The sequence below is a fragment of the Euwallacea fornicatus genome, chromosome 7 (assembly GCF_040115645.1).
Source record: "Euwallacea fornicatus isolate EFF26 chromosome 7, ASM4011564v1, whole genome shotgun sequence".
Lineage (NCBI taxonomy): Eukaryota > Metazoa > Arthropoda > Insecta > Coleoptera > Curculionidae > Euwallacea > Euwallacea fornicatus.
Window position 1 is genome coordinate 5771956 of NC_089547.1, and position 24504 is coordinate 5796459.

General features: G+C 35.5%; 5 protein-coding genes and 1 long non-coding RNA gene across 13 annotated transcripts; 4 read left to right on the forward strand and 2 right to left on the reverse strand.

Moving 5' to 3' along the window:
* Positions 1 to 267: 267 nt before the first annotated feature.
* On the reverse strand, positions 268 to 7971 carry LOC136339973 (centrosomal protein of 162 kDa). Its single transcript, XM_066283638.1, has 6 exons — positions 7288 to 7971; positions 6706 to 7220; positions 2059 to 3059; positions 1788 to 1995; positions 1485 to 1727; positions 268 to 1156 (listed from the first exon to the last, which is right to left on the reverse strand). The coding sequence occupies exons 1-6, from the start codon at positions 7790 to 7792 to the stop codon at positions 974 to 976; spliced, it is 2655 nt and encodes an 884-aa protein (XP_066139735.1). The 5' UTR covers positions 7793 to 7971; the 3' UTR covers positions 268 to 973.
* Positions 3837 to 6662, forward strand: LOC136339979 (carboxypeptidase B-like). Its single transcript, XM_066283658.1, has 6 exons — positions 3837 to 3993; positions 4048 to 4292; positions 5000 to 5179; positions 5438 to 5623; positions 5681 to 5912; positions 5964 to 6662. Exons 1-6 carry the CDS (start codon positions 3893 to 3895, stop codon positions 6448 to 6450), a joined length of 1431 nt encoding a protein of 476 aa, XP_066139755.1. The 5' UTR covers positions 3837 to 3892; the 3' UTR covers positions 6451 to 6662.
* A 175-nt stretch (positions 7972 to 8146) lies between the features above and the next one.
* On the forward strand, positions 8147 to 11640 carry Shmt (serine hydroxymethyl transferase). Of its 5 annotated transcripts, none has more exons than XM_066283649.1 (9): positions 8147 to 8512; positions 9134 to 9360; positions 9838 to 9983; positions 10050 to 10180; positions 10234 to 10429; positions 10484 to 10666; positions 10793 to 10923; positions 10972 to 11146; positions 11199 to 11640. In XM_066283649.1, the coding sequence occupies exons 1-9, from the start codon at positions 8468 to 8470 to the stop codon at positions 11432 to 11434; spliced, it is 1470 nt and encodes a 489-aa protein (XP_066139746.1). In that variant the 5' UTR covers positions 8147 to 8467; the 3' UTR covers positions 11435 to 11640. The 5 variants fall into 5 exon arrangements, with proteins under 5 accessions (XP_066139746.1, XP_066139748.1, XP_066139747.1 ...); XM_066283651.1 differs by lacking the exon at positions 8147 to 8512 and adding an exon at positions 8519 to 8635; XM_066283650.1 differs by lacking the exon at positions 8147 to 8512 and adding an exon at positions 8707 to 8848.
* Positions 11641 to 12475: 835 nt separating this feature from the next.
* Positions 12476 to 17048, forward strand: LOC136339971 (protein KATNIP homolog). Of its 2 annotated transcripts, XM_066283636.1 has the most exons (17): positions 12476 to 12733; positions 12788 to 12937; positions 12993 to 13279; positions 13344 to 13644; positions 13696 to 13820; positions 13872 to 14059; positions 14107 to 14211; positions 14260 to 14457; positions 14516 to 14653; positions 14705 to 14842; positions 14905 to 15098; positions 15478 to 15641; positions 15695 to 15866; positions 15918 to 16099; positions 16147 to 16388; positions 16442 to 16572; positions 16629 to 17048. In XM_066283636.1, the coding sequence occupies exons 1-17, from the start codon at positions 12600 to 12602 to the stop codon at positions 16741 to 16743; spliced, it is 2964 nt and encodes a 987-aa protein (XP_066139733.1). In that variant the 5' UTR covers positions 12476 to 12599; the 3' UTR covers positions 16744 to 17048. The 2 variants fall into 2 exon arrangements, with proteins under 2 accessions (XP_066139733.1, XP_066139732.1); XM_066283635.1 differs by having other exon boundaries at positions 14107 to 14457.
* A 254-nt stretch (positions 17049 to 17302) lies between these two features.
* On the reverse strand, positions 17303 to 23615 carry bur (GMP synthase burgundy). 3 transcript variants are annotated; one of them, XM_066283666.1, is made up of 13 exons: positions 23492 to 23615; positions 21558 to 21674; positions 20833 to 21019; positions 20659 to 20776; positions 20455 to 20608; positions 20267 to 20404; positions 19965 to 20196; positions 19457 to 19616; positions 19259 to 19403; positions 18969 to 19198; positions 18486 to 18792; positions 18208 to 18396; positions 17303 to 18146 (listed from the first exon to the last, which is right to left on the reverse strand). In XM_066283666.1, exons 2-13 carry the CDS (start codon positions 21654 to 21656, stop codon positions 18045 to 18047), a joined length of 2061 nt encoding a protein of 686 aa, XP_066139763.1. In that variant the 5' UTR covers positions 21657 to 21674; positions 23492 to 23615; the 3' UTR covers positions 17303 to 18044. The 3 variants fall into 3 exon arrangements, with proteins under 3 accessions (XP_066139763.1, XP_066139762.1, XP_066139764.1); XM_066283665.1 differs by lacking the exon at positions 23492 to 23615 and adding an exon at positions 21752 to 21897; XM_066283667.1 differs by lacking the exon at positions 23492 to 23615 and adding an exon at positions 21752 to 21886 and having other exon boundaries at positions 21558 to 21694.
* On the forward strand, positions 22173 to 23576 carry LOC136339987 (uncharacterized). The gene is made up of 3 exons (XR_010732234.1): positions 22173 to 22480; positions 22842 to 22930; positions 23004 to 23576. It is a non-coding gene; the product is annotated as an uncharacterized lncRNA (long non-coding RNA).
* Positions 23616 to 24504: the final 889 nt, after the last annotated feature.

Here is a 24504-nt window from a genome sequence, read left to right on the forward strand (position 1 = left end):
CTCACGAAGGGAGCTGTTCTGAGTGAATCTGCATTTAATGCTAAAATGTATCTCCCTAGAAAACAAAATCGAAGTGTCGTGACAAATCCTTATATTTTGATCGTAGTTCAAAATAAGTCGGTTAAAAAATTTTCAATGGTACATCCTGTACATAAATTCTCTTACCCTGACAGCCACACAGATTGAGCTTACGGAGTCATTTTTTCTGACCTTGTTGAAGGATCTGTATGGATTTTAGGAAAAATAGGTTTAATGAAATTCAATAAATCCTTACCTTACACTAATTTAATGTTACAAAATTCTTTTCAATGGGAAGTATTGGACGACTTCTAAATTCGTAATGGAAGCATTTACGGGAATAAAATTCTCAACAATGCTAAGCAAATGAGACAAAGTTAGCACATTTTGATTTTAATTTTTATCAACTTGATGGTCCTTTTGCCTGTTTTAAAAATATTAAAACTACAAATGAACAAAAAAATAATTTCGTTAATTTCAGAATTTATATTATTTTGCGCTTTTGTTAAATGGGAAAAACTACTTATACTAAGGACGGCAACAGGTAAATTCCTCACTTAAAAATTGCAATATCACTAATAATAAAAATACATCAAATTTAAAGTTTTTCAATTAGCCGGTATAAAAATTATAAGTAATTCCTAAACAAATTAATAAGACTAAAGGACAACAATTTAGACAATCGATAATCTCCTATAGGTATATCACTCAAATTTAGTTGTGTACCAGGAAAAGGACTTTAAAAGTTGATTTTAATGCAAACTTATCATGATTGTTGAAGAGCATACAATTTTAAAGTTCTACATATAATATGTTGCTTAATTAATGAAGGTAAAAATCCGCACACAAATTTCTTTCTAATAACAATTAATAAACATTATCTTTGGTATCATTAACCTCGGTAAATTATAATTTATTGGCATACTTTGATCACTGTAACGATTTAATCGAGTTCCTACTTTAATGCTCTAACTGAGGCTAACAGCTGATCTAACTCTACTTTGTAACCAATCAACTGTTGTTGCCTTTCAGCGCATTGTTCGCAGCTCCTATTGTTGATAGACTTTTGTGCTAAGCTTTGCACTATAGCTCCTAACCGGTATTCCCTCTCGTCGTAATGTTTTTCTAATGTGGTGATCTAATCATAAGCAAAATTCAGCAATAAATCATAGTTCCAATTTACATTCTTTACAGTAGTGAAAATAATTTTATGTTGTAAAACATACTGCATAATGTTACAAATTCAATATTCCGCGATTCAAAATAAGACGAAAACTTCATACAAATATTCAACGAAAAATACTTCATTTGGAATATATGTGTATGTATACGTATACAGGGCGTGAAAAGTTAATTTTTAAAGATTTTGAGATAATTAAAATTTTGCAACTTTTAATAATTAAGCGTCCCTGGGCAACAATTTGGAGAAAATAACATTACCAGAAACGTCATATTGACACACCTACCTTATTACGAAGGGTCTCTACTTCACTCACATCTCCTCCTCCACAGTGAAGACCTTTCAGTAAACGACTATTCAAATGATCTCTTTCAACAGTCAACACTGCGATTTCTTCTTTAGCTTTGATTAGCTGAGATTGAAAAGTGTTCACTGACACTTGCTGCAATTCGAGTTGTTCCCTCAAGGGCGCCACGGTTGCCATGTAGTTGGAAATTTCGCGTTCGTGAGCTTCTTGAAGAGCTGTGAGCTGAAACAAGGCTTTGCTTACTTAAAAGTAGTTAAAAATTTAACTGAAAAAGAAACTTACGTCATCCAATCTTTTTTTTTTAAGTCCTTGGTAATCCTCCTCTAACCTGGCTAATTGTTGCTTCAACCTGTTTCTCTCCAACTTCAACTGCTGTAATTCCTCCTCCTTTCTGATATCCTGTACGCTGCTGGACCGAGAGTATGTCACTAATTTCTCAGGATAACTACGAAAGTCCTTTTTTTCGCTCAGGTTTCTCAAACTACCTTCTCTAAAGAACCAATATTACGCATAACACAAAAAATAAAAATAAAAATAAGTATCGACTAAATACCTCTCCTTCTGAAGTCTCCGGTTAGTCTTGCGAGCCTCATCCACTTCTTTTTGTAGCTTTGACACGACCTTCTCCTTATTAGATAAATCCGCCTGCAATCCTCGAATGGTTGCCAAGAGATGAGCATCTTCCTTATGGTTAATACCATCTGAAACCTTCTTCATTGGTGTAATTTTGGTTCTGGTATTGTTTACAACCGTCTCAGTCTGAACGGAAACAGTGAAACTCTCTTTCTGAGGGATTTTATTCTCGTCCCTAAATGTTTGAGTATAAACATCGTAAGTATCCTTTCGATTTTTCAACTGGCTCTTAAGGTCACTGACATGCAGCTCTAAATCTTCAATGTGACTTTCGTATTTGTTTTTCATTTGATTGAATTTATCCTGAATTTCCAAGAAAACCTTTGAAGACTGAGAGTCTCTGCTAGCCACCTCTTGTTCCAAGACCTTAATACGATCTTCCAACAGCTTTCTAGCAGTCAAATTATTTTCTGAAACATCCTCCTTAGCAGCTACAATGAGAGCAGACACCGAGTCCGGATGTTTCCTCGCAATGATCCTCTCCATTTCTTTAATCTGTCTGTTCAAATCCTGAATACACTTAGAATCTTTTTCATTTTGTAACTTCAAGCTCTTGCTCTGCAGCTTTTCTATTTCCAGCAATTTGTTCAAGTTAATTTCGTTTTCCAACAGTTTCGTTTTGGTTTGCTGCACATTGAGTAACTCAGTTTTGTATTTGGCCAAAGTGGAATCCAGCTCCATAACCTTGCGCTCCAGACCTTTGCTCGAAACCAGCAAATCATCGTAAGAGCTTCTCAGCAACTGATGTGTCTTATTGGCTGAATCCAGTTGTAGCTGCAACGAAGTATTGATTTCTTTGCAGTCTTTAAGTTCTTCAAGGGCCTTGTCTAGTTCGAGGTTGATTTCGGGTGAAGTTAAAGTTTTAACGTTCACTTCGGATTTCAGTCTTTCCATTAAGGCATGGGTGGTTCCTATGTCGAGCTGAAGCAAAGAACAAAGTGGTTAATTATTAAATTATTTTACTTGGAATATTTAATTCACACTTTTGCGTAACGAAATATGAGAAAAGACATAATTAACATTGAATTCACATAGCATTAGTCAAATTACTGCTACTACTTCCTGCATAATAAACCAAAAATAACATGAATACATTTCCCCTTATTCAGAATCCTGATTCCTGTAACTCTCTTGTTCACCTTTGCTTGAATATGCTCATTGAAACGTTGACAATGGCAATAATTATGCCATGGCTGTTTGCAACAATACTAACAATCGAAGAACCATCACCATTAAAAGAGCCATAAGACTTTCTTTTTCGGAACAATCTCCCTTGCGTGGCACCAATATCGAATATTAATATTATGTTACCGATTTCAAATAAGGAAGATAAATCTTCACATACACTTTGGAGTTCTAGAGCAACTAAACGCGCCCACTAACTATTATGTTATCAAACGATGAATCAGCAATCGCACGACCTGAAGGCCATTAATTTCGACTTCGGTACCGTTCGTTTCATGTGGGTCATTCAGATGCAATCGGTGATAATTATGCATCTCTTCCTAAGACTTTAAACTAGACCAAAAAGCTCGCTTAAACATCTCTTCAAAAACATCAAATTTGCATACGTTCGAAGAGGAAAAAGACGCCCACGCAATGATACCGAATCAAAACAGAAAAGACGCCTTATATCAAGATTTACGATTGTACCGGGCGACTTTTACTATGGGTACCGTTGACTTGAACCGGGTCAGATGGATGGCAAAATCATATAAAACGCGAGTCGCCGTTTGGGGGCATCCCATTTGGTCATGGCGAAGGTTGCGTTCATTTTCTTGGTGCTGAGCACCTCTACGGAATGGTTTCAGAACATTCAGGCGAGATTTGCCAGGGTTGAATGGAACGGACTCAGGTGAGGTCAATTTGAAGATTAATGTGTAACGTGAAAATTCCTCCTTTTTAACAGATACAGCATTGAAGAACTTTCGAATTTGGGACTACAGATTGAAGACGTCATCGATGAACTTTCGGTTATAAGCAATGTAACTGCAAACAGTGATGACGAGAAGGGGAGCACGAGAAATAAATATTTTGGGGAGGAGTTTCCACAGCCTGAGGGGAGGATCCTGTACAGAGGGAACCAGTTATGGAAAACCGTGGTGGACAGTGAGGACAAAGTTGAGGCTTTGATCAAGCTACGAGATGCTGAAGGTAAAACATTTCTATTTTAAATGTATATTTATTTTATTTTAAGAGGCTGATTTAATTTTTTAGATAATATTTGTTATTATCTAAACCCGAAATTCATTCTTGACACATTAGTATTCTTATATTTTTTTGATGAGCGAATTGAGAAAAAAGCAACGCGTTACATCACCAATTTAAATCGTTTTTCTATTACTCAGTAATGAAACCAAGTAACTCATTATACGATAAAATAAACGTTCCCTTTCCTTTTGCAAAATTTCCTATTGCAGAAGAATAAACAACCAATAGGTACTTTTAATGTATTATCGTGAAACTTGTCTGACACCTGGGAAGTGCTAAATGATAAATGCCAGGAAATTGACCCAAAGGAGAAAGTATTTAATTTTATATTCACGACACTACTTAATTTGTTCTAGAATATGATTAACTAGCACTCAAATGAATAGATAAATTATCGAAGGAAAACATATAAGTAAATATGATCATGATAATGTGATCCATAAAGCATGAAAATTAAAAGCCGGAAACAATTTCTAAAATGTCAATCGCTCCAAACGTGCTATACTAATCAAAAATATTAAGATCTCATTTGACAAAACTGACTTAACGCTAAATATGAAGTGTGCGGAAATCAGTGAGCAATTATTTTAAAATCAGTGTTAAAATTAAAAGCTCTTTCTTATTTCATCCTGAGGTGAAAATCTTTTCAGATATCACCATGTGGGGAGGCAACGCTTCAGCAATCGACATCCTGGTTAAACCTGAATCAATAGAAAAAGTGAAAAACGCTCTCAAGAGTCAGAACATCAACTTTGATGTTGCCATCGAGGATCTGCAAACTGCAATTGATGAGGAAAATCCTCCAATTGATGAAACTCAGATTAGAGATGGTAAGTTTATTATCAGAAACTTGTGTTCAAAGGTGGCTCAAGAAAATGTAGAAATTTTAGCGAGAAAGTTGACATTTTTGAAATACATTATGGCACGAAGAGGGCTTTCTTTTCTGGATGATCGATTGGAATTAAGGCCGGTGGCCAATTGGGGTCCGTATGAATGCATGTGAATGTTTGTGTGATTGTGCTAATACTCATTATTGTTGGAACTGGGAAACTTTCAATCGGAACTTCTTAATTAAACATTATTTTCAGGACACTCGTTGACTTGGTACGCTTATCATCGACTGGAAGATCTGCATGGATACCTGGACTATTTAGCTGCAACATACAAGGACATAGTAACCTTAGAAACTATTGGAACCTCAATAAACGGACGTTTAATAAAACTATTGAAAATTTCAAACAAGCAGCCCGGAAATAAAGCCGCATGGGTTGATGGTGGGTTTTATTCATAATAATAATAATAATAATAAATATAACGAAACATTAATTCAGGAGGAATTCATGCCCGGGAATGGATCACCCCAGCCACAGTCACTTACATCATTAATCAATTGATTCTTAACTGGGAAAGTGAGCCAAAATACATTCAAAATATTGATTGGTACTTTGTTCCACTGCTGAATCCTGATGGATATGAGTACACTCACAGCACTGACAGATTGTGGAGAAAAAACCGAAGAGGTTCTGGCAGATGTGCTGGAGTAGATTTGAACAGAAACTTTGGGTAAACCTCTTTTAATATACACAAGATTTATTCATAAATTTCTTAATTTAGATATAGATGGGGGGGCACCGGTTCATCGAAAAACCCCTGCGCGGAGACGTTTGGAGGGTCAGGTCCATTTTCCGAGCCAGAAACGGCGGCAGTTCAACGTTATATCAGCGGCTCTAGCGCGAAATGGAAAGCATACATTTCTTTCCATTCTTACGGACAATACATTCTTTATCCATGGGGTTACAATAGAGTGGTACCTCCCGACTATAAAGATTTGGAGTTAGTGGGACAAAAAGTAGCTAAGGCCATTAGAATGGTCGGAGGTCCCATGTATACTGTGGGCCCTGCAGGAAATACTTTATATCCAGCAGCTGGTGGATCAGATGATTGGGCCAAAGGGACTATGAAAATCAAATATGCATACACCATAGAGTTACGAGATAATGGGAGGTATGGATTTGTTTTACCAGCAAGTTACATTCAGCCTACAGCTAAGGAGGCTTTGGCTGCAGTGAGAACAATAGCAGAGGCAGTTGCAAGTGCTTAGAAAACATATTGCTGTTTATTAAATTGTAGGTTTTCAACTATTGTTAGCTGTGATATTAGCTAGTACATGGCTGAAATTATGTTTTATATTAGGAGTTTAAGGCTTTAGAAAGTTTCTGACTTATATCTCTAATCTGTAAGTAGGTAAAACCTAGTATTCAACATTATAATAGAGTAAGATAAATAAGCTAAAACTTTTAATTTGTTTTTTTTTTTAAGAGGCGTACAATATAAGTTCATCAAAAATAACTCTTACCTTCATTTGTTGAATGTCACCTTTCAATAACTCATTCTCATCTTCTAATGTTTTGATCAATTTATTCCTAACTTCAATCTCCTGGTTCAATTCTACTATTTTACTTATATTCTCCAGCCCCAAATGTGACTGATATGGCACAGGAGCCTCTGACCCTACTATTAAATTTATTGGAGTTTCCTGAGATCTTTCTTTCAATTTTTTTTTTGGACTTTCAAGTAGACTGGCAGTTTTTAGTGTGGTTGTCACAGGACTTGACTTTGAGTTCACAAAAAGAGTATCTCTAGGACTCTGCTTTGGGGTGTTGACAGAATTTAAAGGCAATTTGAAAGAACTTTTAGCTAAATTGATAGATTTAGCAGTTTTTTGTTGTGAACTGGAAGAAGTGATGCTTTTTTTTTGCATGTTTGTGATTTGTACATCTGAAGATTTTAATTTGGCATTGTCTCCCTTTTCAATTGTTTTGTATAAGTTATCTAATTGGTTAGATTCTTGTGAAGATTGTGACAATTTTCCTAAAATAGATGTAAGATGAGGTATGTAATATTTTTCTTAATATTAATCAACAACTATTTCTCTCACCTGAATCTGTTTTACTATCCTGTGAAAAGTCCTCACTATAATCAGAGATGTAATCTTCTTTATCTGATCTTTTTTCAGCATCATCCAAAGGCAAAGGACTAACACTTTTTGGAGTTGGTGTAGACATTTTCGAGTTACTGCTCTCTAGATCAGAAATATTTTGTGAAGTCTTAGACATTTGACTAAGCTGCTCAAAACTTTTGGAGCTCTCGATATAAACCCTTTCTGCCTCCTTCATGATATCATCCATGCTTCGTTCCCCAATACTCCTATCAAATGGCCCCAGCGGGCTCTCTGCTGCAACCCGATTAATTTCTTCTAAAATACTCTCAACATCCACATCTTCAGGGTCTATTATGCCTGAAGGATCTTTACGTAAAATATCAGTGAAAATAGAGGATTGATGCAGCTTTTGCAGGTCTAACTGGGAGATTACCGAATCTTTGGGGGATGCTTGTTTTTGGGGCGTTTTCATCCACCACAGGCCTTGTCTGTTAGTTTCCATTGCTGTATCGATTAAATGGGTTGTTAAAGGGTGTAAAGCGATAATCAGGGAGTGTCAGCAACAAGCAAAGTAATTAAAATTATCGAATAAACAATAAGTGTAAAACGAGACTAAAAACAGAGTTGTTAAGGGTTCTTAAAATTTTTTTGGTTTACTAGCCTGTCAGCAATTGACGCAGGACATTGTCATATTGCCATATGGCCTACCCGTTACAGCGCAGGTCGAGCTTCATGTATGTCCGGAATATTGAATATGATACTGGACATGTAAGAGCGAAAAAGATCGAAATGCATGACATGTTAATCGGTTCAGTACAGCATGTATTTGATATGGTGCGTTAGAATTTACAAAAAAATTGGACAAGAGCACATATTTAAATCTTTGTCTTTACTGTTATTCTTTTCGATTGGTAATTTGTATGAAAAATACCTCATAGCGATTGCCTTTATTAGTTTATTTACGAAAATATTGAAGACCCCCTGCTTGTGTGTATTAATTTATAATTAAAAGGTCATTTGAATCCCGATAAAAACTCAGATATCAGTAATGATCCCGCTTGCACAAACCTTACATATTATAAACTTATAGACAAAACAGTTTTTAACATTTAACTTCTCTGGCTTACATCATTTTACCTGCTTTTGACTTATTTAGCTTTAAAAATTCAAAATTGCCATGTTTTCCCGCGCTTTAACTGGTTTCCACCTGTTGATAGAAGGGGTAAGGAATTCTAATAATTGTTTTTTATTTTAAGTAAAAAAACCGCACCTTCTAAAACGAGATTTGTAATATCTAGTACGGTTACAACACTTGTTATTTCCTTTTTGAGCAATACACTATTGGGTAATTGATTATTTCAATCTGACCTATACGTTACTTAAGAAAGGTTATCAGCTTCGAAAAACACGGTTTGTTTTCTTATTATAAATGGAAAAGGAACATTTATTTTTCTTTTACTTGCATTGAACCTGAAGAAGAGTGTTTGGTTTAGTGAAATAAGACAGTTTTCGATAATCAAAACTTGCAGCAAAGGTGTCTCCGATAGGTTGATTCAACGTAGGTTCAGTTCAACTCAACAACTCAAATTAACCTCAATTTTTGTTGCCATATTATATTTTATAGCCCCTATTTCCACAGAAGTTTTGATTTTTCTTATATGAAATTCAGAACATGAAAGCTTTTTGGGCTTTACCTGCAAGGCTCAATTTATGTATTTATATAAAAAACTCACAATATTGGTTATTTTGCACCACTAGGATCTCACAATCTTCTCCATACTACATTCAAGTCAGTGTCTAGTAATCAGTAAGAAAGTTGCAACATGGTTAATGCAATTTTCAGGCTCAGAAAACGGTATTTCATCAAGCAACGAGAATGAGCAGCCAACTCCTACAGCAACCAATATGGGAGAGTGACTTGGAACTTTTTGAGTTGATCAAGTGTGAGAAACAGCGGCAACTGAAAGGTCTCGAAATGATTGCCTCTGAAAATTTTACCTCATTGGCAGTATTGAATTGTCTCAGTTCCTGTTTGACAAATAAGTATGCTGAAGGATATCCAGGAGCAAGGTATTTGAATCATCAATTTTTTACCCTTCCTTTAAATTCCGTGTATAAAGCTCCTCAATTACTAGCCTAGTTTGTTTTTTACTGTAGGTTTCCTGTCTTTTACCATATAAATTTGTTGTTCATTTCTTTTTTATTTCAAAATGCTGTGAATTGTTGTATGGTAGTTCATATTTTGTTGTATAATTTTTTAAAGATATGAAGTTGTTTTTACGTCGGAAATTGCATTTGCATATGTGTTGATAATGCTGTTCTAGACATTACACCCACTTATTTAACTTAGTATGACATCAAGAGAATCTATGAGTGTCAAATTGCTATCGCTATGAACTATTTGGATGAAGTCTATATAAATATTAATTTGATACTTGTAGGGTTTGACAGTGACAAACTAAGTAAAATGAATGCCATCACATAAGCATTGTTTAATACATTTATTCTGTCTGTGGGAACAAATTGCTCACAAATTCTTTGATTTAGGTATTATGGTGGAACTCAATTTGTTGATAAAGTAGAGCTTTTGGCGCAAAAACGCGCATTAGAAGCCTACAGATTAAATTCTGAAAACTGGGGAGTTAATGTACAACCTTATTCAGGCTCCCCTGGTAACTTTGCTGTATACACAGGTAGTCTTATTATTCTGAATCCTCTCTATGCACGTGCATAGACATGCATTTTAAAATTTTGTTTAGCTCTGGTTGAGCCTCATGGCAGAATCATGGGACTAGACCTGCCGGATGGTGGGCACTTGACACATGGTTTTTTCACCCCTAATAAAAAAATATCGGCCACTTCGATCTTCTTTGAGTCTATGCCATATAAGGTAAGACACGAAGTAAATTCCAACATTTATACTTTAAAACTACGCAAATGCAGGTGCATCCAGACACTGGTCTTATAGATTATGAAGCATTGCTCACAACTGCGCGTCTTTTCAAACCCAAGCTGATCATAGCAGGAGTTAGTTGTTACTCCCGGTGTTTGGACTATAAAAAATTTAGGGAAATCTGCGACGACGTAGGAGCATTACTAATGTCAGATATGGCCCATATTTCAGGGCTTGTAGCAGCAGGTGTGTATTCATTATTTCCGTTAAGGAGCACTTTTGAAATTTTTTATGATTAAGGGGTTACTCCTAGTCCTTTTGAGTATAGTGATATAGTGACCACAACAACTCACAAGAGTTTAAGAGGACCTAGGGCGGGGGTGATCTTTTACCGCAGAGGGAGTCGCCTAAATGCCAAGGGAGATAAAGTGCCTTACGATTTTGAGGGCAAAATCAATCAGGCTGTATTTCCAGGTTTACAAGGTAATTTTCTGTTATGTTTAGGTTTGTTTGAATTTTTAAGAGTCGAGGATTCCTTCACAAGTTTATTAAGTCTAAATAAATATTTCCTAATTTGCAATAATCAAAATGGGTTACCTTTCGTTCTAGGTGGACCTCATGAAAATGCAATAGCAGCTATTGCTACAACCTTTAAACAAGCAGCTACACCAGAATTCGTGGAATATGCGAAACAAATAATCAAAAATGCGCAAAGACTTAGCGATGGATTACAGTCAAAAGTATTTTAATAGAAAAAATATATATATATTTTGACTTATACAATTTAGGGTTACAAAGTAGTGACTGGTGGAACGGACGTACATGTACTTTTACTCGACCTAAGATCGTCTGGAATTTCCGGTGCAAAAGCTGAATATATCTTGGAAGAAATCTCCATAGCTTGTAACAAAAACACAGTTCCTGGCGATAAAAGCGCCTTAAATCCTTCAGGGATTCGATTAGGTACTTATTTACGATTAACTTTGTAGTACTCGATTTTTACATCAAAATGTAGGAACGCCTGCCCTGACCACAAGAGGACTGATAGAGAAAGACATTGATCAAGTTGTAAATTTCATCGATGAGGCTTTGAAACTTGGTATAGAAATTGCCAAGAATATCGGGCCGAAATTGGTAGATTTCAAAAAAGAAGTTCACGAAAAGGATTTCGTGGAAAAAGTACAAGCATTGAAGAAGAAAGTGGAGGAGTTCAGTAAAAAATTTCCTATGCCTGGATTCGAAGGGTATTAGTTTAGATTTTTTGCGAAGTATCTCGTTTTCGTGATATTGCGCGCTTGAAATAAATAAAATTGATTGAAAAAGAAAATGTGATTATTTGGGAATAAGATTATTTCTTTAAATTTCATATTTATTTTAGATCTTTGTTATTATAACTTGTTAAATAATAAATATATTTAAATAAATTAAATTAAGAATATATCTCATATTACATCTTTTTAATCTTGTGTTATTTTCATCAAATATACTCTCAAGATTTGCCATCATAATTTTAAAATGTAATAATAGGCAAAATGGGAATTAACTATGCATTTACACTATCACATCTTTACTGCAGGAAATCGAATTTTTTCCCGTATAGGAAAAGCATCTTATCTCGGCTGCACCGCTCATTTCTACAACTCCATCTACCGCAACGAGGTTTCAAATTTCTTTTTTTTTCTGTATATGCATAATAATACTGCGAGTTTAATATATTATACACATTAAAGTGCATGCATCGCGCACTATAATAATTTACAAAATGTCTAAGGTTTCAATCCATAATTGCTTCCATAGAAAACGATAAACTTTTGTCGGTTTTCTTATTGTTAACCTGCATTCAGATATTTCCTTTTAAGGAGCTTCACCGAAAAAGATCTCGGTAAAACACTGGTTTATATCGATTTAATAATACGACCTTATTAAATATTAGCAGACTCGTTCTAACATATACGGAGGTCACCCGTACAACAATACATCCCTATTATCTAATCCAAACGGCCTAATTTCATAGAAAAATGACTCTTCAATCGAATTTAAACTATTTTTAAACTGTCTGGATTCGACCCGCGGTAACTACCCGTCAATCAGCAACAATAGTAGGATCTCATACTTGGACAATGAGATAAGAAAATTACGGTGAAAATGTAAATGCGTTTATTTTCTAGTAACATTTTTGCACAGGTAAGTTCCTAGTAAAGCTGTCCCTCAGTTATCCTAATGTTACGAATTGCCCCTGTATAAAATCTACACAACACGACGATAACTCAATTCGATACCCGTTGCCAAGACCACCACCTTCATAGTTAGCACAGGCAATGAAAACAGTCAACCGCCGTATACGATTAATTGTAACAAACTTAGCTCCAGGTAATCATATCAAATTTAAAAAATTTCCCGGAAAAAGTGATGCAAAATGAATCGAAAAATAGACGAAAACAAGTGCAAAAGCGTCTCGAACCATTTAGAAACAGTTGAAAATTCTGTCCGAAACATTCATCGTCCGATTACTGAGGGAAACGTACCAAAGTGGCTTAAGGAGATTTCTAGGTACTAATGAACTCGATTTTAGAAAAATTTCTTAATATTAAAATGAATATTTAGCACCATTTCTAAGGAGTATTTCGAGAATTTGTCACGGGCACCAAACAGCGAGTCTAGCAACGAACAAGTGCCCCTTGGTTTGAACTTTAACAATTCATGTGTTCCCAATGTAATCCCATGTTTGGAAGGCAAAAATGGAGAATCAAAAAGGTATAGATCTGCGCTATAAATGTATTAATTATAATTTACGTCGCCGTATCCGTAGCAGGTCAGCTAAACACGGAAGAGAGAACATTGAACACCCAATTTCAATAGATTTCTTCCACGAAAAATGCTCGGAATATTCATCGGTGGAATCTGGATATGTCGTGCCAAAGTTGAATAATAAGCTGCAGTTGAAGTCAATACACAAAATGGACGCTGACTTAGAGCAGTCTTGGAAGAGTCTTACTCAGTTCAATCAGTCGCATAAAGGCAGACTGCCTTCGTATATGGAAAAAATGATGAAAAATTGTGATTCCGGATTGTCCACCTCCAATGACCTAATTTCCGGTAAGGGAGGCGTCTAGAATTTTGTGAGATTTCAATAAGCTACATTTTATGTGATTCCTTATAGTGGACACACACACAAAAGAGCTTGTTTTAGGCGATTTTTGGAATATTTGTCCTTCGTCTCCAAACACTTCGCAGCGAAGCAAAAGTGAAATGTCTAATTCCCTGCCATTGTACCAATATGGCAGTATTCGCAAAGCAGCGGAGAAGCATACTGCAAAAGGCAGAAGAAAACAGAGCAGAGATGAGCCACTGGGAATCTTGAAATCAAGATCATCAGAGACAGTTTTTGGGGATAGTTTGAGAGGTTCTTCTGAAAGCATAAGTTTAAAAGACAGCGGAAGGGAAACGAAAGATTCTAGAAGGTTATTGAGTTCTTTGAATGTGGATTTACTGGTGACGGTGATCATTTGTAGGTCAAGCATTAGCATCTTCGAAAAACGAGTCAGCGATTATAAGCAACGTTTAGCCGAGGAGAATATGTTGAGAGACATGATGATCAATGAATTGTTGTTTGAGAATGAACGCATTACAGACTCTGGTAGACTTGTTTATGTTTTCATCGACTTATTGACTCTAATTTTTTTTATAGATATCAAAGCTGCTCAGTCAATAATTAGGACCTCCAAAAAAGAGACAATTAATGGTAATTTAAATGGGAAAAGAACAAGTCACCCTCAAGATCAGAACTTCTTTAGGGAGGGAAGTCCTGATTTTTTGAAGGGAAAGGCTATGAATAATTATGATGAATTTATAATACCTGAACTACCTAAGGGACAGGTGAAACCCTTGAACCTACTCTTTCGCTCCTTATAAATTTATTTTAGGTATTGACTATTAATATTCTGACTACTTGGGGAGACAAATACTATGTAGGGCTTAATGGGATAGAAATATTCACTGACAACGGCGAACTCACCAAAATAAAACGGGTAATTTTAACGCTAAAAAAATCATGCAGCACTAACAAAAAAAAACAGATTTCCGCAGTACCTCCTGACGTCAATGTGCTGCCAGAGTGCCAAAACGACCCAAGGGTTGTGTCAAATCTTTTAGATGGAATCAACAGAACCAAAGACGATTTGCACATTTGGTTAGCCCCATTCTATCGAGGCAGAAATCATGTTATTACGATTGAATTTCTTGAAACAATTACATTTGCCATGATCAGAATTTGGGTATTCTTCTATTTAAACGTCTCTTTTAGTCGTTCGCGACCTAATAAAGAGGTTTTAGAACTACAATAAATCTCGAATTCATTCGTATCGAGGAGCCAAAGACATCATCATGTGCGTGGACAATAACATAATTTTTAAAGGAGAGATTGCTAAGGCTGGAGGAACTATTCAAGGAGGAATTCAACATTTTGGAGATGTGAGAAATAGATTATTTTTAGTAATAAGAATGTCCTTTCCCATTTTTTAGACCATTCTTTTCACTACCGACGACACAATTCTAGAAAAGGTCTCTCTCAACGATTTATCGTTTGCCTCGCTAAAATCACAGCCTTCAAGCCCTTTGGCTGACGAGGAGAGACCTCCCACGGTAATTTTGGAGTCAGAGGTGAGTCCAATACAACTCTGAAAAAAGAAAAAAAAATTGTTTTTTTTTTTACTCGAAAACAGACTCGTCCGGTAACAGGAGTTTCCCGCACAACGAAAACTCCAAAAGCGAAATTACAGGATCCCGGAGAATCGCCCGAACAAATTCTTTTAGGTGCCAAAACAATGGATTTAGTGTTTGTAGAAAATTGGGGAAATCCGTGGGCAATAGGGTTGACTGAGTTAGAAATCATTGAAGGCACTGACAACGTGTTGAGGTAACTTATTACCCTTAATGCAATCCTGTGCTCAATTACTATGGAACAAAAGTTGATGAATAGAAATAAGCTATCACCATTTCGCACTTAAACGAACTGCAGTTGAAAACTCTTCTGTATTTCATTCGTCCAATAAAATATTCAAATAGGGTAATGAACTTTGATAGAGTTTTTTCTTTAAAATTCAGCGGTGTTTCAAGAAAAACCAATTATAGGCTGTGCCGTTTAAGGCATTTTTATCTCATCAGAGGAAATCTAAAGGATAAAAAAGTATAGGAATTTGTAACATTATTAGAATGAATTTTATAAGGATTTGGTAGATTGCCTACATATTTCTGGGACGCCTTGTATACCTTTTTGGAACTTAATTGGTTTTTAGTGTCGAGAAGCGCAATTTGACGAGTAACACCAACGCAAAACATTTAGAAGTATTAATCAACGGTGAAAATATAACCATGAAAACGAAAGATATGTGGTGCGTCCCTTTACAAAAGGATAAAGTGGTGGTTTCAATTAATTTCGATGATTTTATGTTCATTTCTGGTAAAATATTTCCATATTAACATTCTTATGACAACAACGTGGATTTCATGTAGGACTACGAATATGGAACTACAACGAGAATTTGGAGCTCAGCTACGCCGGGGTGAAAATTCTGAAAATATTTTTAGATAATGAGGTAGTGCTAAACCCGGTTCTGCAAACTGACTATTTTTTACTAAGACGAGCTCCCGGGAATACTTATTACGATTTTGTGCAGGATATTAGGTTTATGTATCTTCATACAGATTCGTGTCACCTCTAATTTACATATTACAGATTTTTTGAAGAAACATCACGAATTAAAAAGCTTCACACTCCTCCAGCATTCATAGGCTACGTCTTTGGTTTTGTAATGGAAATCGTGATCTACTCCACTTGGGGGGATCAGTACTATTGTGGTCTCAATGGTCTGCAATTATATGACTCCGATGGAGAAAAAATCTTGCTTGAGGAGCAAAGTAAGTCTTAATCACAAGATATTCTAGAATTTTAATTGTTTTTTCAGACATCTGCGCGTATCCGGAGAGCATAAATGTACTCCCCAACTCCGGGGGGGACACCAGAACTCCGGACAAACTTATAGATGATGTGAACGAGTGCAATTCTGGCTGTCACTCTTGGCTAGCTCCCAGGATCCCCAAACACTTGAATAGAGTTTATGTGGTGATGGATGTTCCTGTGACCATCTCCTTCGTCAAATTATGGAATTACTCAAAGACTTCCTCCAGGGGAATCAAAGACTTCGGGGTAACGATTGAGTTGAGTTAAAAATCTTGTTGCCAGAGATCTTTTTAATTTAGATTTTACTCGATGACTTGTTGGTATATAACGGCACTCTAGCCGAGTTTAATGGGAAAGAGGAAACGTGCCAAATCATATTTTTAAGCGATATGCATGCGAATGGTGATGAGGAAAACTCGGATCCAAATAGGTAAATGGAAATACTTACCCTAGAGTTCCTAAAGAAGCTCGTGTGTTTTGTTTAAGCAAACTTTGCAATCGAAAAAAAAACCAGGTGGAATTGACTAACAGACCTACAGATAACGAGTATGTTGATCAAGCTTTAAGGCCTATGACTTGTATTACACCTTGCTACAAATGAAAAGTTGCGTTAAGATGTGATTTTGAGTTTGGGAAAATTAGTTTTTATTTAATCAGTTTATGCCCAAAAGCCGTTGATACTCAAAGCGATTTTTCACTATTTATAGTATTATATGCTTGGTATTTTTTAACGTACTGTATATTATGTATATTAAGATAAGTTTATTAAGTCTCAAAATCAGGAAATGATATAAATGTCCTTATTTTGCATTTTAATAAAAATGTTCTTCAGCCATGCAAAGAAGATAAGATCAATTTAATATGCCGACAGGCTACAGCAGAGCTACGCAGCAAATAAAATATAGAAAAAATTGAAGTATTTAATTGCTAAACATTCAAAACAGTAAGTTTGTCATATCTCAAAAACGACTTGTCGGAAAACCGTTTCTTATTCCTGATGTCATTCCCTAACTTTTATTTTACACTGTTTAAAAAAAAATTATCTAAATTTCGTCTTTCTAAAATACCTAGTAAGCCATCAATAAAAAAAAAATAGTTGTCTGAGATTTTCAGAATTAGATTGGTTAGGCAAGTAAACTATCAAAAATAAAACAAACCCAAATAATTTCTTGCTATATTAAACAAAATTGATAACATTGAAACAAATAGAGTACAGCAATCGTTTTTCTATGCCTCATGATTAATGATTAATGACAAGTATAAAAATCAAAACAAAATTAACAATGAAACCAGAATTTTAGCCAATGCCAATTATCTTAAATGGTTACAATGAACAATGAAAATGAACAAAAACAATTTTACAAACAAAACAATTTAATAATTATTATAGTAAACTGAAAGTACGCAATAACAACAATTGTGAAGAGATCTGGGATTTGGCTCAAGTAATGCTAGATAATAGAATGAAAACAATTAAACGATTCCTTGTAAACGTGCATTGGAAACCTTTGAAAGTAACAAAATATATAAACAATCAATCCGAAGCGACCAATAATTATCAATTACGTACAGAATTATACTCCCATTTCTTGCATTGGGCCAATCCAGCTAAGGGCTCAAAAACCGAACTTTTACAGATTGCATTACATTTTAACATATATATAAATTATGGAAAAAACTCTTACTTACGTGTACCTCAGCTGAATTTTCCCTTCAACGAATAATAGACCCTCGATTGCAAATAATACGATGCCTATTTTATTTTTTGACTATTCTTAACGGCAATAAAAATCAGCCGAAACTCGCAAAGCCTCCCTTATTAGCGGAACAGTTGTGTGAGTCTTAGTTGATACTTTAATTTTAAAACAAGTAAAAGTTACTGCAGACAAAAACTATTATGGATCATTCCCACTCAGTCGTTCCCGGCGGTTTTGAAGTTAAGTCGTAGAGAACTCGAGAGATGCCCGGTACTTTTTCTACTTCTTGTACCATCTTTTGTACAACCTAAAACAACGGGATATATTTTATTTATTATTCAGGAAAAAAGTAAAAACTGAGCACGTACTTCGATGGGTAATTCCTTGCCTGGAATGGCCGCCGTGCCGGTCATAAAATCTTGCGTGCAAAACGGCCTTATTACCACGGATCGCTGGCACGATGGTATCCGCAGTGCTTGATCGCGGTCGAAATGCAGAGGGATTAAGATCACAGCCATCTGACTCACTGAAGCCATATGTCCTGAACTTTGTAACACCTAAAAATCAATTTTCATTCAGATCTTCGGTTCGAGGTTAATCACATTTTTTTTTAATTCCCAGCAAAAATCTAAAAGTATCAACTCACGGTCATGGCCACGTCATCGCATTGTCTCAACGTCGACAGCACGTTACTGGTCAGATAAGTGGGCGTAACGTCGGGCACCGGCTCCTTAACCACGCCCCCGAACACGTAGCAGACCCGATTAACGTTGCGACACACGCGCGGCATTAAACGCGCCAGGAATGTTACATCCGACCAATCGGGCTCCCGTTCACTGGAAACGCCAACAGCATACGAATAAGTGCGCTTGTCTCCCTGCACGCCTACCGTACGGATAGGCAACAGAGTAGCGGCTAAACGTTGTTTCGACGATATCCGTCTAAGAGCCAGCCTAAAAAAACCGGAAAAACTAAATTTAAAAATTATATTAAGTATTTGAACGAATGCATACTAGTCGTGTTCTACACGCGCGCATTTGCACTCGAGCCTAATAAACTTCTTAGAACTCTCACTATTTACACGTAATACACAATTAAAATCGAAAATTTCTGAAAATTTTTACCTTACCGTTCTTCATCAGTCGTGACGGCTTCAACTCTGTTGAGCAGTGCATGTTTCTTTTGCAGCATTTGATCAAATTCGACTAGGATTTTGACCAAAACTTGCGTCTCGGAAAAATCTCGCTCCATATAAGGTTCTTCGGCACACAGCACTCGAATGGCCAAACCGGGACCGGGAAATGGATGCCTCATCACTAGGTCTTGCGGCAACTCAAGATCTCTCCCTATAGCTCTAACCTACAAAAGTGAATTATGTACAGTCGATATATATTGTAATAATTAAAAATCAATAATTACTTCATCCTTATGAAAGTCTCTCAAAGGTTCGACCACTCGGCCCTCTTCCCTTAATTTCCTAATTAAACCCGAATCATTGTGATGCGTCTTGATCGTGTCCGCTCTGCCAGAGGCGATTGACGACGCTGATTCTATTAAGTCTGGCCTGAAATTACCACTATTAGCCTAAAGGGAGAACATAGTTTTAATTAACTCTACCTTAAAGTCCCTTGACCCAACAAGACTTCTTCGGGATTCAACTTTAAGTCCGCGATAATGTCGTCAGACATTTTAACGAAAATGTCGCCAATGATTTTCCTTTTTTCTTCAGGGTTTGACGTGTGACACAGCATTTTTGTGTCTCGTGTTCTGGTATTACCTAAAAAAATTTTGCACAAAACACTTTTACGTTTCGAAAAAAGATCAGAAAATCGTGATTTTAAACTACACAAAACCACATTGCTCCGTTAGAAATGTGAATATGAAAGGATATATATCTCATCTGACCTCCTAATCTTTTAACAAGCGTAAATTTACAAAGTACGCCACACCCTTTAAAAATGTTGGTCACTGCATGTGCTACATCGCAACAAAACAAGAAACATAGTACTGTAAATGATCAAGAAAAATTGCTTTAGGAAATGTAGGTTTAGTGGCGCATGTAGTGTCTCTGGCCATCGTTCTACCCTTCCAAAATATGATTTACGGAAACAAACCTATTCCATACCTTCTTTATCTATAGGAACCACGGTGCTACCTTCGGAAAACGTTGAAGCTGCTTTGATCACCCTCAAATTGAGACCAATCTTCTGCAATGAATCATGCACTTTCGAACTTTCATTTTTCCGCATAAACCCATTATCGATGTGAATGGCAATTACTTGATCGGCTCTCAATGCTTTGTGAAATAGAGCTGCGCATACTGTGCTGTCTACACCACCGCTAACCAATAGAAGAACCTGAAACACGATATTATGCTTACAAATATTCTAATCGTAACATTTATAATTAAATTCCCACAAAACTAACCTTATTATTGCCTACGGTGTCTTTGATATACTTAAGACACTGTTCCTCCCTCCCTTGAATGGTAAAATTCCCTGTCAGCCCGCAAATGTCGAACAAAAAATTTCTTAGCATCACTTTACCGTTAAGAGTTAAATCCACCTGTAAGCAACAATGTAATTTCAGAGAATATAACTTTAAAATTGCGGCACCTCTGGGTGAAATTGAACTCCGAACAAATTCAACTTTTCATTGCAAATTCCCGCTATAAAAGCTTGGGATTGTGCTATAGGCTTGAAGCTTTCCGCTACTTTATCTATGGAATCGCCATGAGTCAGAAGAACCTCCTGGTTTTTATCTAATCCTCTAAAAAAGTCCACACTTATAAACTCATCATAAATAAATCAAAGACTCACTTAAATAACAAACATTTTGTGTTAATTTCTATAGTAAATTGACCGTCTTCTCTACTTTCTTTTCTCATTACCGTGCCGCCGAACTCTTTGTTCATCATCTGCATTCCATAACAAATACCTGAAAGATAGAGGTGAATTTGCAACTAAAACATTTGAGGAACTCTAAAAACGGACCCAAAACCGGAATTCCTATTCGAAAAATATCGGCATCGTAACGAGGTGCATCTTCAGCGTAGACGGAACTGGGGCCTCCAGATATAATAATCGCTTTATATGAGGCCTCTTTGATGTTAAATGCTGGAGTATCCAAAGGTAAAATGTCTGCTTCGACGTTTATTTCTCTAACTTTTCTGTCGATAACCTAATGGGAAACAACACAATGTATGTTTTGCAAAATTCAGGTTTGTCATGCTTTTCTAACTACAAGAGGCCAAAACATTAGTATTTCACATTTTGCTACATACAGGGTGTTTCTAAATGGTCTATAGGGAACTCTACCTTGTCTTAATTTAATAGTTTATGATTTTGGAAGTACAAGACGTGAAAGATAAATTTGCTTAATGTTTTTGAAAGACAACAATGGAGCAAAATCACGTATGACATTGACTCACATTTCTGCTGTACAATGCATAGGGACCGTTGCTGCTATGTATATTTAGACCCAAGAAATATCTCATTAAAGTTGTGTTGTATGATTAGGAAATACCCCGTATAAGTGAACATTGTAATGTAATTTCAGGTGTAGCTAAAGATCTATAATCTTAACAAAATCCAGTTGTTCCAGAAATATTTTCTTTTGGAGGATTGTATCGACAATGGAGTCACACAAAAACCACCATTGCCTTCTTATTCCTCCATTCAAAGTCTCACTAGGTAAACAAGCATAACCTAACACCTACCTTTCCATATTGGGCGCCAGCGTCTAAAATGCAGACTTTCTCCGGATTCCGACCCGCAGTTGGGTTCATATATTGGCCTTCTGGGTTTATATTGTGCATAGCTCTACTCCAGCAACACTGGAAAAATAATATTCAAACTGTAGGTAAAAATATGTTAAAACACAACATAAGGCACTAAATACGTGTAAAATTACCAATAAATTTAAATTCATTCCTGGGTCATTATATTTCTAAAGAATTTACATGGAGGCATTGATAAAATAAGAAAAACCATACAATAAAAATGCCAAGATAATATTTCCTTCCAAAAGCAAAGGCTAAATTTAAACTTGGCTTCAAAATGAAAAAGCAATCTTTTGGCACAACTTTACTGATGTTAAAGGAAATCTATTTTTGTTATGGTAATACAGGTCGCTGTAGCTTTTTCATCACAATAAAGCTAAATATCTCAGCCTTGACAAAAAAACATTTTTTTACTATCAAATCTGCTAATAAATAGCCATTGAGCAGCTTCTTCATGTTCAGAAAAAGAAAGAAAATCTGTTAGATGCACCTTTAATATACGACTCCTAAACAAAAAAATATAATTATCCATTTAAATATGGTGTCAGAGACGATTCCTTCTTTATTTCACAATTCCTGTAATTTTACATTACCACCGAAATATTGTACAGTGCAATATATATTTTAGGAACACTTGAACCCTGAAAATATTTTATCACATGTTCAATAAGTTTCCTAGCCGACAAGGGAATATTTGCATTGTTTAATATTCCTTTATTGAAAAGGAAAGCAAGAGTCAGGAAAACAAAGAAAGAATTAACACTTTTGAAAAATCATTCAACTTTGTCTCACCTCTCTCAACATTTAAAGATGTTGATCACTGGTTATAGTACATCTCAACAAAGTGAGAGATATAGAATGTAAGTGACCATAAAAAAATTACTTTAGGACATGTAGGTTCAATATTACATTTTGCTTTTCTGGCCTCATTTCCATTTTTCTAAAATGCTTGCTGACAAACACTTTTCAGAAAATATATTGTAGATGGCCAAAACATCACCATAGACCCTTTGGGCACAAGTATCATATATTTAAATTTTTTATTATTGAAATATGATGTCTCGAACTGTTATTTACAGAATTATAAGAAAGACTAAGTCTGACTATTTACTGAGATGCAATAAAAACAGCAAACTATTCATTCCAAATTGATAAGGAAGCAGTGCAATTTCAAAATAACAAAAACAGGAAAGAAATTTTCATTTAATAAGTGCCTTACAGATCTGCAGTTCTTGGATTTCAATCTATCTCATCAATAGGAAATACAAGCATAGACAACCATTTTATATGTAAATATACAATTAGGCTAGGTAAGTTTGACCTCATTCTAACCATGAGATTATGTGGAGTTCAAAGACGTAGGCCAGATCCGTCATCATTCAGTTTCAGTTTGCACCTGGCCTTTGATGCCATTTAACCTCTGGCAACTCAATTCCATGAGGACATTCAAAAATTATGATATTGCCAATATGTTCATGGGGATTACGGAGAGTTATTGTGGAGCGTCACATGATTTTTTTCTTGCATATTTCTATGAATAGATAATGATTTGATTTTTAGACAGTCAAGGGTAGCTGCAAATAACCAAACTCTTTGACAATTCACATACTTATGTACCATTATCTCTGTACAAAGTTTAATGAGTAAAATATACTGGACTGAATATGAAATAACAATTTATTTTGTAAAAAAACTCACGTGCAAGGAGATAAATAACTTAAACATTTTGACATAAAAATGTTATGACCTATGCCGCACGGTCACCCTCTCTAATTGGATTTTTTTCCAAAAAAGTACCGTTATCATATCAAATGAAAGCTCTCCAAATTACAGAAAATGCAAAGTGTGAATTAGTAATGAAAAGTACTTACGTTAGGGTTAAAAACAATAATTAATCAACAGGAAAATTCTATTCTTTTTACAATACCCTGCAATCACATTAGGAACACAAAAAAACTGCCATTAATGCCAAATTGTCACAAGTGTCAAAAGAAATTATCGACTAAGTCAGGTATGTCATGGTGAATTCGACGGCGTGGCATAGATGTCAGCAAGTGTCTGGCAAAAGCAAAATAAAATTACATTCTCATATTCGAAAGTTTAAGTTTTTTATTTTATATGAAATTATGGATAGGTCTTGTTTTAATATATTTGCAGAGAAAAATAAATATGCATTGTGAGTTTTTAATGTTTTTATTACCTTTATTAGATGCAGATGTCGCTTTTAGGAGTTCGTTTAGAAATACCAGATATGTGAAGTCGTCGTTAGGTGGCAATACCATTAAAGTACGGTTGACTCGCAAATTACAGAAGTGTTTGGCGAATACCAAATTTAATACAAATTTAAAATTTACTTTTTTTATTTTAACTGAGAATTTTTAGCGTCAGAATATTTACTACCCCACAAATCAGATTATAGAATTTTCCAAAATTTCACAAATTCCGTGTACTTACTTATCTAAAAAATATAAAATGTTATTTTTTCCATAATAAGCTTCGTCTTCCAAGCATCTTGCAAAGTGTATGTTTCTGGATTCTCTAGACTTTTCTTATTATTGTATCTAAACCTAATCAATCATTCATTGGCGTCCTCAAGGGTACATATGTACGTGCTTACGCCACTGTATGTAATTCCATCTTTTGCAATGTGCTTACCATTAGTTCACGCCCCCCGTAGATTGCAATATCCTGTTAAAACAGCCCGCAGCCGGTCGCAAATGGCATGGCAAAGTCGACCTAACATCCCTGACTATCAAGCTACAGAGTTTAAAGTTACAGAGTCAAATTATTCCATATTTTACTGTTTAGAATTAAATTGTTAAATCATAATTTAAGTATTTTTTAAGCATATCGTACATATTCTCTAAGGTGGGAGGGTAAAAAA

Excerpts from the sequence above, each read along its gene's own strand:
- LOC136339979 (XM_066283658.1), top strand. The coding sequence starts at position 3,893 with ATGGCGAAGGTTGCGTTCATTTTCTTGGTGCTGAGCACCTCTACGGAA. Across the intron at positions 4,293-4,999 it reads CAAGCTACGAGATGCTGAAG|ATATCACCATGTGGGGAGGC; the intron begins GTAAAACATTTC and ends AAATCTTTTCAG. Across the intron at positions 5,913-5,963 it reads GATTTGAACAGAAACTTTGG|ATATAGATGGGGGGGCACCG; the intron begins GTAAACCTCTTT and ends TTCTTAATTTAG.
- LOC136339971 (XM_066283635.1), top strand. The coding sequence starts at position 12,600 with ATGAATCGAAAAATAGACGAAAACAAGTGCAAAAGCGTCTCGAACCAT. Across the intron at positions 16,100-16,146 it reads AATCTTGCTTGAGGAGCAAA|ACATCTGCGCGTATCCGGAG; the intron begins GTAAGTCTTAAT and ends TTGTTTTTTCAG. Across the intron at positions 16,389-16,441 it reads GGGGAATCAAAGACTTCGGG|ATTTTACTCGATGACTTGTT; the intron begins GTAACGATTGAG and ends TTTTTAATTTAG.
- bur (XM_066283665.1), bottom strand. Across the intron at positions 18,793-18,968 it reads GTCACGACTGATGAAGAACG|GCTGGCTCTTAGACGGATAT; the intron begins GTAAGGTAAAAA and ends CGGTTTTTTTAG. Across the intron at positions 18,147-18,207 it reads GCAAGGAATTACCCATCGAA|GTTGTACAAAAGATGGTACA; the intron begins GTACGTGCTCAG and ends CCGTTGTTTTAG.
- Shmt (XM_066283648.1), top strand. The coding sequence starts at position 8,963 with ATGAAAGCTTTTTGGGCTTTACCTGCAAGGCTCAATTTATGTATTTAT. Across the intron at positions 9,080-9,133 it reads CTTCTCCATACTACATTCAA|GCTCAGAAAACGGTATTTCA; the intron begins GTCAGTGTCTAG and ends TGCAATTTTCAG. Across the intron at positions 9,984-10,049 it reads TAACTTTGCTGTATACACAG|CTCTGGTTGAGCCTCATGGC; the intron begins GTAGTCTTATTA and ends AATTTTGTTTAG.
- LOC136339973 (XM_066283638.1), bottom strand. The coding sequence starts at position 7,792 with ATGGAAACTAACAGACAAGGCCTGTGGTGGATGAAAACGCCCCAAAAA. Across the intron at positions 7,221-7,287 it reads GGATAGTAAAACAGATTCAG|GAAAATTGTCACAATCTTCA; the intron begins GTGAGAGAAATA and ends CATCTATTTTAG. Across the intron at positions 1,728-1,787 it reads AAAAAAAAAGATTGGATGAC|CTCACAGCTCTTCAAGAAGC; the intron begins GTAAGTTTCTTT and ends GCCTTGTTTCAG.